Here is a 13,638-nt window from a genome sequence, read left to right as displayed (position 1 = left end):
CTACTCTAAGGATATCTATCCCAAATCACTTTCTGGTAATAAGTAGAAATTTTCACTTTTGGTCCTTTACTTGGATTTTGAAAGAGATTGTTAATTATTCAGATTAAAAATATTTGAGTGGATTTTGGGAGCGGGAGGGCAATTTGACTTTAATTAGAGTTTGATTTTTCCATTCCATCTTACTACATGTTCTGTAAAGTTCTAATTCAGCTTTTCATAAACAGCATTTGTTTATGTTGACAGTCAGTCACACACTACAGACCATCATGTGCACACTAATACACAAACCTACAGTGGCGATTATAAATTACTAAAAAGACTTCTTAGACAGGTGTTTTCACTGATCAGTATTTTCTCCTGTCTTTGCAGAGAAAGCTTCTTGCTATCTACCTCCACCATGATGAAAGCGTACTAACCAATGTGTTCTGCTCACAAATGCTTTGTGCTGAATCTATTGTTTCATATCTGAGTCAGAACTTCATAACCTGGGCATGGGATATGACAAAAGAAGCAAACAGAGCAAGGTAATACAGTTTGAGTTGTGAGCTGAGCTGCTTTTCTTTCAAGGAGCTTGCCATGTCTATGTAACAATGTTTTGTTGCTTGGTGTCTATTTAATTAAAGAAAAATCCATTCTGTGTTCTCTAGTCTAAGTTAGCCTAGCTCCAATGAAGTCAGTGGAGCTATGCCAGTTTACACCAACTGTGAATATGGCTCTTTGTTCTCATTATAAGATCATTCACCGTTGTTGTTATATAGTTTGGAAAATTGTTTACTGTTTATTTCATTGCAGATATAGTTTATTTTCTTGCATCTTCCTTAGCAAGCAGTAGAGCTCTATAAACATATTTTTATGTTTTGTTTTGAGATGCCATAATGGGTGAGCCACACCAACTGTTTGACAGCGAGAGGTGATTCTATTATTTAAGTACCTGGGTGCCCTGTCTGAACTATTTTTGTTACTGCAATTGGAAAAATTATTATCTTAAATAGACGATGTTTTAAAAATTAATTGTAAAACAAAAAGGGAACAAATCATATATTTAGTCTGAACAAAACAATTCTCCTGTAGAAAATATTTTGTAGTGATCAAAAGTCACAATGAAAATATAACATTTATTAGTAAGTTAAATGGTGTCTTCCAAAAATAATAATGTTAAGGAACTATTGTAGCCCATGTCAACTAGGTAGATAATAGCTTTAATTCTACCACAAACTGATTGATGTATTTCGCTTCTACCACGGATTCTCTTGAACACATTCAGCAATCCATTCATACCTTAATATAAAAACAATTCCTTCCTTCAGATGTTGGGATGTGTTTATTTGGTCTGTTGATCATGATGTCTGTAAAAATGATGAAGGTTTTAAAGTCAGGCCTGTTTGAGTTTCTAACGTGGACTTCATTTCATCATGTTTGAAGTGTACATATGATTGTCACTTGCTGTGATGCTATTTTGCGTGTAAACAACGAGAAGTTCCTTAACATTATTATTTTGGATGTGTTAATGCAACAATAATGTGCTGTTTTGTGAACAAAAGAGGTTAAATTCATTCACTTAAGGGCAACTTCATTGTTCTTACCTAATTCAAATGATTATTGAACAATTAGAAATCATCCAGTTTTGTGTTCCTGTTGCCCTGTGGCTCAGTAGTAATTGGATTTCTGAATATAGATGTTATCCATTCTTATTCCTCAAACATGTTAGTGTTTTTTTGGGTGAAGGGTGTGAGAGGAAAAACAGCAATATTCTTCTGCAGTAATTTTCTCTCTTAAAAAAAGCAAACCATTTTGATCTATTTCACAGGGTATATTAACTTAACCTTGAATATCTTCAGTGTTGCAAACGCCCCTCCCCCTCCATCCTTTTAATTCCTTTTATTTGTTTTAATGACATCATTGTATTAATCACACTTAGTTAAAGATGATGAAAAAACCAATGCCAAACACAGATAAAAATGAAGCATCTAGAGTCTTTCATGAGGCCAAATACAGAGACTGGAGACCTGGTTAAATCTTTTGGTATTGCCATTCATTGGCAGTAAGAAGCCTCCTCCTTTTCTTTTATCCCCCAACTTGTTGTAAAAGGAAACACTATTTCTAAACCATCTGTAGTGGCTAAGTTCGGTTGACTACCTGCTGTTATATTGTTCCGTTCTCCATTTAATTCACTAGTTTCTTTTATTTTACAATGACAAAAAATTGCAGTGTAGTTTCTTTTGAAAAACTGTGTTTGAGGGAGTTTTTATGACTGACAATCAACAGCCATGTAATTGCTTTGTTGTGTGTTACTAAAGAAGTCTATTAAGTAGCACAACTTTGATACACTAGTAATAAGAGTTTGCAGGTTACAGAGACACCTGTGGTGACCAAAGCGACAGAAGCTGCTTGTTAGAAAGAGCCTGTACAGCTGTGTCCTATTAACTCCTTATGACACTTTTAAAACACAAAATAAAAGGCTTGTTTAAGGCTTTATAGCTATTCTCAATTAATCTAGTCATTGATTGCGTAGGATGATAGAATTCTTAAGCCTTCGTTTTTCGCTTTCTGGTAACATTGTACAACAAAGAAATGGTCATATTACCAATGAGTTTAAAAATGAGAAAGGGGTAAATAGGACACTTTAACACAAAATGGTATGATTCATTGTTTATGTCTAGTGTCACATTTTACTTTTTAGGTTATGAACATCTTGGGGCAGGAACTATGCCTCTTTTTCTGTTTGGAAAGTGCACAGTATACAGTTGACATTGGCCTAAATAAATCAATGCTCGTTAGCACCATTGTTTAACTAATAAACTTGGAGAACAATAAACAATATACAGAATGTTTCTCAATGAACAACAGTGGACATTGATCTAATTTTATTGTGCATCTCTGCAATTCTACTTCAGGCAGAAGGGGAAAAAAGAATATGGACCTACTTCTCTTATGCCGGTTTAATTCAGGAGTAACTCTGTTGATGTTAGTGGAGCTGAATGAGTATAAAACTAGTGTGATGCAGAGGACAATCAGGTCTATTTATTTTATAAATTTTGATTAATGAAATGCAATTTTGTGGAACATCTCAAACCAGGAGTACTGCCGTGCAGTAGAAGGACAGCTTTCGCTGTTGTACTAGGGATGTTTAATCAGTTAACTGGTTAAGTGTTATGTTTAACCAGTTAACTGCTTAAACTGGAGCAGGTGGGGGGCTGCTCCAGCCTCGTTGGGCTGAAGCAGCCCTCCACTCACTGTGTGGCTACAGTGGGCTGGGTCCCCTGCCTTCAGCATGGCAGGCTGCTCTGGCAAGGACCAGGCCACCAGTTGACCATAACCAGTAAGCATCACCTGGTAAGGGTGATGCTCACTTGTTAACCGTTCACATCCCTATGTTGTACTCTGAGTAATGTAGCATAGAGTGTGGCTGTTTGCTAAGGATAATTTCTTTCCCCATTTAGATAAAAAAAATTATTCAGCCTCTCCTGAGATACTCTTATTTTCTGTTCTCTGTTATTTTCATGGTGTTTAACAATTGGGATCACTAGCATGGACTGGCAATCCTGTAGAGTCCTGGTGGAGTAAACAGGGAGCCTGAAAGGGCATAAGGATCTGTGCTAGCAGGTTCCATTACAGGATGAAGGCCTATGACATAATCCTGTCACAATACAGCCAGGTGCCTGTGTTATGAGGACTGAGCATGTGTTACAAATGGTCACAGCATCTCAAAATGTTTCACTCTAAGGCAAAACAGCCTAGCATATTGTATTTAGCTCTATCAATGGGATAGCTTCACAATCTAGTGACTTCTGGGGCTCAAGAAAACAGTGTGTGGGCCTGCATGCGAGAGAGAGAACCATAAGTGTTCTCAGCTATTACGGATGGCATGTTGCCACGATCTTTAGTTAGCAACAATGACCTTTCCAATTCAAAATATTTTAAAAATGCTCTAATAACTCTATAGTTACTTTTTTTTAAAAGAACCCTAGTCAGATCTCATAGTATGGAGGTCTATTCCTCATCAGAAAATTGTGTCAGTAAGGGTTTAGATTTAAAATAGGGGTAGGCAAGAGGCGGCTACCACCAAGCTGCCAGATCCAGCCCACTGACACCCGTACTACATAGAAGCTGCAGCTGCTTTAAACATCAGGCTGCTAATTGTTATGCAGTCTGGACAGGGAGGAGAAAGCTTTGTGTGCTGTCCCCGTGCCTTAGCAAAATCCCTCTGTTCCCATTGGCCACTTTCCGGACAATAGGAGCTGAGAAATTTTGCTGAAGGCAGGGGCAGTAAATGAGGCTTTCTCACTCCCTCACTTCCCCTTCCGCACCTCTCTCTTTCCCTCCCTCCCTGTGGTGGAGTGGAGCCACATGAAGAAGCCTGCACAGCACACAGGAAGGGAGCCTGTCTCAGGATCCTGCAGAGTTGCTGGCTGGGAGCTGCTTAGGTAAGTGCCTCCCAGTGAGAGACTGCCTCTGGCACTCCACCCACCTGTCCCCTTCTCCCCAACTACCTGCCCTAGGCCACTACCCAAACCCTCTGTATCCCCTCACCACTTCTTCTAGGTCACAACTCCCTCCCAGACCCTGCACCCTCTCCTACACTCCTCCTCCAAGCCAGAATCCTCTCCTGCACGCCTGCCCACTCCTAGACCCTGCACCCCACCTGCTGTCCCAGACCCCACACCTCCTCCGCAGAAGTGTAGCACTTGACCACTTACCAAAATCTTGGAGTGGCCCATTAAAAATTATTGCTCACCCCTGGATTAAAAGGTGCCTGTTTTGAGCCCTAGTCAGTTTTAAAATGTTGACATTTGTCACCATTTTCTAAGAATTTTTTTCAGTTAGCTCTAATGTGGGGATGAGTCTCAGACTTTTCATTGCCTCAATCCAGCGCTGCTCAGCTCTATGTAGGATTGGACCTTATTGGCCCTATTGACTCATTGGGAACTTTGTAAATTACTTCAATAGGAATAAAAGCAGCAACTAAGTTTGTAAGCACAAGTGTTTGGTGATGACTAATGCTCTCAGTGACGCAAGATATCATGCCAGTAATTGGTAGTCTGACTCTAAGACATGCATTTTTTCATATCTAAAAAGTTCTCAAGCTACACCTACATGTGGATGGCTATATTGTCAAATAGGAGGACAGTTCTAGTTAATACAGTAAACGAGATGTTCCATTTTGACTTTCAAGGCTCCTTCTTGTCTGTGATCCAAGTTGACAGCATAGTGAGCAATCACTTTAGGTAAAGGTTGCATGTTTGAATTGTTTTTGTTTAGTTTGAATGAGGCTAAAACATGTCTCATTAACGGTAAAAGCACTGGAATAAAAGAACCAGAATAAAACTGTGATCCAGAAAATTCTCTCCATCAGAACTGGTCAGGCCCCGAGGATTTGAGACTAGAGAGGTTCAACCTGTACTCGTTAGGACTGGGGTCAGTGAATACAAGCACCAGCTTATGTGAAAATACCAGAGGATCACACTGAATCCAAGTGAGAACAGTAATAGCTTTTATTGAACCAACTTCTGTTGGTGTAAGAGACAAGCTTTTGAGCTATGTGAGCTGAGGTGTGACCTGAAGAGAGCTCAGTGTAACTTGAAAGCTTGTCTCTCTTGCCAGCAGAGATTGGTGCAAAAGAAGATATTACCTCCCTTACCTTGTCTCTTTAATATGTTGTGACCAACATGGCTACAACAACACAATGTACAACTGACCTCAGCAAGACAATGCTTAAGAGTAATACTAGGTCCTAGCAGCCATTGGAATGAGGAACCTAGAGTCAGCCTCTACTGCCCTTCCTTGCCTTGCAAAATTTACACCTATACTGTCCAAAGCCAAGCCAGTTCACTTAATCCTGTGCACCAATCATACGTCAGGCCCTGGAGCAGGTGATCTGTAGTGATGTCACTTCTTTACTGCACCAACATCTAGCTACTAGCAGAATCTGCTAGGATGCTCAGACTGAGAATCACTATAAAAGACCAAGCTGTGAATATGTCCTTGCCATCCTTGGAATTAGATGGCTTGGGGGGGGGGATCTGCCAACGAGGTACAATTCAATGGGACAATCAGCAAAGAGGATGCAACCTTCCTGCATCATGGCATAGGAATACGGAGACTAGATGTCGGTCAGGGCATTGTATTTCAGATACCAGTCTGGGCTCCCAGTTGCATGTGCAGTGGAGCACACACATCCATTTGAGAAGTAGCCTTACTTTGATAGTAGCTGAACTTGGGCATTTTTCAGCCATTCTCAGTGTTTTCATTAAAGAAGTTTTTTGAGGTGTGTTTTTTGTACATTGCTGGGAATGCTCATGTATTATTGTAGTAAAAGCTGGTGGTAGCCCTGGTATTTAGCTTCCCTAACACTCTCCATTATGAAGATCACCTTTCCTCCCCCTTTTCTTTCTTTTAGAGAAGCTCTAACACCCTCCATTATTTGCAGACCTTTGAAATTCAGTAGAGGCAAAGCCCCGGGGGAGTGACATGATTTGCCCTGTTAAATTCCATTCAGGTTTGGCTGAGTTATAAACTGTTAAAAATGACCATTTCCCTTTGTCACTTGTGTTCCTTACACCAATAAGTGACTATGAATATCCTGAAGAACTGGCACCATGCCACTGCCAAAACAGCAGTGACATGCACTCCTGTAGGAACACCTGTCAGTATCATTGTGTCAGCAATGGCCAGAGAAAGTCCTGACCGCACCACAGGGACCCAGTGCCTGGCAACAGCAGCCCGCCTCCCCACTCCGGTGGCACCACAAGGAACAGGAATTCTTCAAATTGCCAGATGGGTGAAAGAGACACACACAGGCCTGAGTACTCCCAACGATTCTCCTGAATTTAGCATATGGCATCACCAGACTATACACTGCCCTTCTGGAATAACAGCCTTCTCTAGCTGCTGTCTGATATTGTTATTCCTATAGATAAAACACAACAAGTCTGTGCCACTATACTGAAAGTTTAGGGTTCAAACCCTCCTGATGACATATGATGAGGGTACTGTTAAAATTATATCTGACAACATTTGTTTTAACTTTTTCCTTTAAAAAAACACCCTTGCGATATAAAACTCTAAATTAAAAGTCCATTATTTAGATTGCAAAGTCAGGCACTCACAAATTAGCAAATGCCAGATTCCATAGATGATCTTACCTGTGCCCAGTGTATGTATTCATTATGATGAGGTGTTTACAAAATACTTTGATTACAAAATACTTTATCTACCTCTGTTTCCTGCAGTGCATGGGATAGACAGAAGGGACAGAGTAAATCTGGCATTTCTCAGCTATCAGATGCTTGACTTTGCAACCTAAATAACATTGTTTTTATGTAGCTTGTGTGTGTGTGTGTGTGTGTGTGTGTGTGTGTGTGTGTGTGTGTGTGTGTGTGTATGTGTATAGGGCATGAATGAATGCAGTAATCTATATGCACGTAAGCACATACACATACTATATAAAAAAGTTCTTAATGCAAGCACAAAAACCTAAAACAAGCAACTAGAATGTCTTGTTAGCTTCTTAGCTTTTGAACCCCAAGCACTTGGGTGCAGTATTTCAAGACAATGCCAACTCTCCTCAGTTGTGCTGACAGGTGCTTGTTAGTCTTAATGTTCAAATGATAGTTTTTTACTTTGATGAATCTTAGGAAAGAGTTAATTGACTAAAGCACTTCTCAACAGAAGATTGTCCTCACCTGCAATTTCCATCATCAAGTAATTAGCCATATTCACAATTGTTGACCCTTGGTACTAATCTACTGAATGATGCATGCCTGGGTGAAGACCAGTTGACCATAATATTCTAACTCTCCTGTCCAAATTTGATCCTCCAGCAAATATACTGCAGGTGTAGGGTCTATGTGATCTGGATTCAATGAGCGTTGATTTCTGACTGCTTCCCAGGGATTGAGTGTAAATTCTGCATAGGTGGCTTGCAAACCAGATGGACTTGTTCTTCAGGCATTAAGATTTTCAGTGCACACTCAAGCTTTTTATACAGTTTTGTCAAACCTATGTGTTCTTTTTGCAACATTTTGTTTAATATCCTTTAAAGGAATACAGTGCTACACACTAGAATCAGCCAGGTCAAGAGTCTAATTAATGTTTTTAAAATAAAGGTTCCCAAACACCAGGCAAGTTTGTCATTTTCTCTATGGTTTGTTTTGAGGAGGAGGAGGAAAGAAGGTGAGGAGGGAACCCTCCTGTTCCATGATTAAATCCCACCCGCTCATTTTCTCCTTTTCTCCTTTGCTTTTGATTTTAGTGGCGGTCTTAACAGAATGTCAAGATCAATTTGCAGCATGGTTTAACTCAAGGTTTGCATTCTGCCAGCAGCAATTGTCCCTACAAACAATACCGTGTGTTCTTGTAACTTCAGAAGCTTTTAGAAGGATCATGGCAAGGGCAGCATCTAATGACTTTATTAGTGTAGGGTTTCAAAATGGGCTCAGTAATTGTTCACATCTCTTTGTCATCTAGTCATAATTACTGCATAGTATTGTTCAGGGTTGTGCTTGTGAATAGTTTCCTAATAGCACTGAGATGAAGAAAAAAGGAAAAGGATAAAAGGTGATTGTCTCTTTAGATTCTGAATAACCCAGCCTGTATATAGATGATGGTTAAACAGTTTATAATACTTCAGACTCCCATCAGAAAAGGCAAAATATCCTTATTTTAAAATGCATATTCTTTGAGATGATTTCTAGTTTCTTATTTAAAAATATTTGTTAAACAGGCTAAAAAGCCTAAAACCAGAATGTATTTTGTTTTTGCCATGATTGCTAGGCTCCATCTTCTATCTGGGCAAATGAGTGAGGGAGGGAGTGGGGGAAATTATCTCCATTGATCTGATTAATACAAATATTTTTTCAGTCAATGTGTGTCCCTCACTATTCTCTGGGCATCTACTATATAAATTAACATGTAACTTTGGTGCATCAAGCATCCTCGCCTCAAAATCACATCTGTAAAAAAAAAAAGTTCACATCCACGGGCCTTTCAAACCTCTTCACACAAAAACCTCTGTGAATAGATAGTAGTTGACTGAAGGTAGACTAATTTGAGCTCAGCTGGACCAGTGAGCCATGTGAGATCCAGAGCTGGGAACGCTGAGCTTTCAGTCCTGGACATAGATAAGTACTATGTCAGAATTGTCTTCCACTATTGACGTGGAGCACTGGAAAGTTGGTCTATTAGTTAAAACAATACACAGTATAAAACCTTTATAAGAACAAAACCTACAACTGAAGCCACGTGTGTTGGAAATGTGTGTAGTTGTGATGTGCTCCATATGAAAAGCACACTTACAAAAGCAGGTAAATGCATTTTACGCTACAGTAGCTGGAATTGGAAGTGGACTTCAGACTTGTGCTGTGAATTGTAGCAATCCAGTCTGAAATGACAAAGTCATGAGTAACTGGTGAAGGCCACATCTGGAAGGAAAAGTCCCAGTACTTCATTATGTCTAAACTTAGAGTATGAGTTCTTTGTGGTAGGGACTTTGTCCTTTTTCTGTCCTTGAGATTAGACGAAGGTTTCTAACCATTAGAGAAGTGAGGTTCTGGAACGGCCTTCCAAGGGAAGTAGTGGGGGCAAAAGATCTATCTGGTTTCAAGATTAAACTAGATGGGTTTATGAAGGGGATGGTTTGATGAGATAACATGATCTTGGTAACTAATTGTCCATTCATTATCAGTGGGAATAGGTCAATGGAGGGATGATAGGAGTTACTATAGAGAACTTTCTGGGTGTCTGGCTGATGAGTCTTGCCCACATGCTCAGGGTTTAGCTGATCGCCATATTTGGGGTCGAGAAGGAATTTTCCTCCAGGGTAGATTGGCAGAGGCCCTGGAGGTTTTTCGCCTTCCTCTGTAGCATGGGGTACAGATCACAGCTAGAGGATTCTCTGCATCTTGGGGGTCTTCAACGTATTTGAAGGCTTCAATATCTGAGATATAAGTGAGAGGATTATTCTGGGAGGGGTGGGTGAGATTCTGTGGCCTGCACTGTGCGGGGGGTCAGACTAGATGATCATAATGGTCCCATCTGACCTTAAAGTCTATGAGTCCTCATAGCTTCTCACCTTTGCTGAAGAGGGAGCGTGAGAACATAGAATTTTGTGGTCCCACGTGTACGTGTGTGGTGGGGGAGAGAGAGCAAATGCCCTGCAGGGACCCCTGGGCTCTCTGAGAGGAAAAAGGGAAAGTCAGTCAAGCACAACTCCATTCAAAACTGCAAAGCCTTATGGTCACATGGTATTGAAGCTTCTGAGGATACTTGAATTGAGTCCCTCACTAGAAGTCACTCAGACAGCAAAACCAGAGTAGTTTGCATACGATGATAGAAGGCATGGATATAGATGCTACTAGGAGGTGACACTGAGGCATTTCTGCCTACAGCTAGTATTGGTCTCCACAGCAGCCCTGACTGAACCATGGCATTGCCATATGGAAAGGCAGAGTGCATATAGCCTCCTCCTGAGTTAGGGCTGACACTGTTTAGATGTGTAAACTGCTCACCTCCTGTGTCGTAGTGGCGAGCAGCATGATGGTTTTATTGTGTGATGGTTTTTAGTGTGCTTTGGGCTCGTGCAGCTCCTTGGAAGACGTTTTTCCCACTATTGACTCAAGTGCAGTGGAGCTTCTTTGTGTTCCTCTTTGGTTTTGTCTACACTTAGAAGTAAAGTGCAGCCGTGGCAGAGCTGTAATGCAGCATTACAGCTTTCTCGGTGCTGTAGGTAAACCACCTCCATGAGGGGAATAGCTAACTCTATTGGGAGCACGGCTTCCAACACTGTAGACCAGTTAACACCGACACTTTACAGCCCTGTAACTTGCTGTGTTTAGGGGAGTGTGTTTTCATGTCCCTGAGTCAGAAAGTTGCAGCACAGTAAAGTGGCAGTATAGACTTAGCCTCTGAACCCAGTAGGCCAGACTGGGGCCAGGATTTGTATTAATTATTCTGTCGGGTGCCAAGTGGTGGATGGTGGGATTGGTTTTATCAGTGGCCAACTTTGAGTGTGAACCCTCTCATGCAGGCAAAGGATACTGTCTTACGTAAGAACAGCCATACTGGTTAGATCAAAGGCCCATCAAGCCCCATGTCCTGCCTTTTGACAGTGGCCTCTGCCACGTGCCCCATAGGGAATGAACAGAACTGGTAATCATCAAGTCTTACCCATGTTGTATGTACCCTATAGGATGAAGGGAGAGCTTCCATGTCACATGCAAACTGAGACATCCCTCTCCTGTATCCTTTAACCTTGCATAAGGGAAGAGTGAGTGAGGGCTCTGCTTTGGAGCTAAATTCCTAAATGTTTTGTAGGTGAAAATTAAGTGTAGCAGGCTCTTTTCATGCTTTGGGCTTTTATGACCATTGTTGTAGACTCCACCAGACCAGCCTCTGTTGAGTCGCTTGGGGTCTCCCTTAGTTTTGCTCTTAGATGCAGCCTTTAGCTTTTTAACTACATGCTTGTCTTTCTCATTCCTCCCCAGTCAGTTATTATGGCCCTCAAGGCATGGTACGTAACTGGTACTTAAGATGCTAACAGTGTACTATGAAGACCATACATCGCATGCTTGTTTAATACATAATCGCATAGCCTCAGATTTAACATTTTTTAATTTAAATAGCTAATACATAAAATGTTATTCTTAAATTAACATTTTAATGAGATTTATGTTGACTTTGCAGAGTATAAAATTAATATTAAAAATAATTAGGAATCTCGCATATTTAATATTCTCCCTAGTTTTCTTTGTGCTTTAGAAAGAGGCTACAACTTCTTTTCCAACATGACCAAGTGCTTCTAAAGTTTTACTGTTTCTTTAAGTTTTACCTGATGAGAGAGAAATATACAAATCCTACTCTTTCAGAGCAGCTTTAGTTGGGTTTAGAGCTGAAGGCCAATGAGGACTTAGAGGTTTTTATGATCTTAAAATGAGGAAAAGAGAAATGTTGTGTCATCCTGTTTAGGAAATGAGTATAGGAATATTTACACCAATGTATAGTAGGTTATAATGGGCAATCCAAGTAAAGCTTCTGCGTATTACCTATTGGATGACTGCTGAATTTTAAGGATAGAAATTCAAAAGATGGTCTCAAATCCTATGTAATTTTTCTTATTTATTGAGCAGCTTTTTGCATTTCTTTGCATCAGATTGGGATTGGAATGAGATTTTGTCACTGTATTTTGAAGAGAATTTGCTAGATTTCCAATGAGTACAGAACAGTCATACTGGGTCAGGCTAAATACCCATCTAACCCTGTCTTCCAACAGTGGCCAATGCCAGGTGCCTCAGAGAGAATGAACAGAACAGCAATCATCTAGTGCAGTGGTTCCCAAACTTTTTGGCATCATGCCCCTCTCTTTGATTTTTTGAAAAACCCTCACGCCTCTCCTCCCTCCCCCCCAATAGCAGCAAAACTTGTTGAGGAGGAAAAAAAAGGAAAACAGGAACTGAACAGGGCAGCAAAACTTGATGGGGGAGGGGGGAGGCTGGGTTCTTCACGCCCCCCCAGGGGAACCTCCCTCCCCCCAATTTGGGAACCCATGATCTAGTGGTCCATCTCCTGCCTCCCATTCCCAGCTTCTGTCGAACAGAGGCTAGGGATACCGTTCCTGCCCTTCCTGGCTAATAGCCATTGATGGACCTAACCACTGTGAACTTCAGTTCTTTTTTTGAACTTTGCCAAGAGTCAGTTCTTTAGCATCACAGGTTTGTTAATGATATAGTATAGTCTATAAATAGTTCTTGATCCCCTGTAGTAGCACTGATTTAAATGACTGTTGCACAAGCATATCAGAATTAAGTTATATGGCATTTAAATTGCTTACAAGTGCTTTTGCAATACTGATCTCACAAGGATAAAATAGAAGGCCACTTTGTGTTTTCTCCATTCCAATATCATTCTTTTTTTATAGAGAGACATCAATAGCATCACCTCTGAGACCTAAGGGATATGTTGGAAAAATATATGTCTCCTGTAAGCACTCTGAAAAACACAGATACTAAGTTATTCTGATTAGTCCTATCAGTGTTTTGAGCACTTGGTATTCAGTGGGTGTGGAACCTAATTAGTCAGTTCCAAGCACAGGTGAGAAGAAAGAAGATACAAAATCTCAGACTTGGCTCCCAACAAGCTTGGGGCTTCCCCTGGCAGCAGAGTAAGCCAGTGCTCATGCTCCAGCCCCCTGCAGAGGAACCCCACGCCCAGGAGGTCTTGCCATGGATCCAGCCCCCGGGGTATTGTTTTCCCACCCCTGCCTGGAAATATTGGTGTTCAAAAAATTCTCTTCATTCTGTGAAAGCTTGACAGTGGTTTTAAATAATTAGGCTGCAATTCTAGTATTGTATAAAATGTCTTCTCTTAATATAAGGAAGATTTTATGTAATAAAATACTTTGAAGGAATAGGAACATAAATCTGGAGATGTAGCTGGAGAAATTGTTTTTATTAAATACATACAGTGGCCTTATTTGTAGAAAGAGTAAGAGAAGAGGGACACTACATTTTTTTCTGAACCCATGAAGAATATGCAACACGGTGGCTTCAGGTTCCATAATAAAAAATCAGGATCCCATTATGTGTGATCAGAGTATGCTGTTCAGTGGCAAATCACCAGTGGCCTTAATTAAATTAGATTATTGAT

General features: G+C 40.6%; 1 protein-coding gene across 4 annotated transcripts in view; it reads left to right on the top strand.

The window, feature by feature from the left end:
* FAF1 (Fas associated factor 1) overlaps positions 1–13,638 on the top strand; it is a 303,972-nt gene that overhangs the window by 222,115 nt on the left and 68,219 nt on the right. For all 4 annotated transcript variants that reach the window (XM_075935955.1, XM_075935954.1, XM_006126427.4 and 1 more), the window contains one exon: positions 370–524. In XM_075935955.1, the coding sequence (XP_075792070.1) occupies positions 370–524 (155 nt within the window). The remainder of the gene's footprint in view (positions 1–369; positions 525–13,638) is intronic.

Source organism: Pelodiscus sinensis, chromosome 9, assembly GCF_049634645.1.
Source record: "Pelodiscus sinensis isolate JC-2024 chromosome 9, ASM4963464v1, whole genome shotgun sequence".
Taxonomy (NCBI): Eukaryota; Metazoa; Chordata; order Testudines; family Trionychidae; genus Pelodiscus; species Pelodiscus sinensis.
Note: the sequence above shows the minus strand (reverse complement) of the source record. Positions and strands in the feature narration are given on the sequence as shown.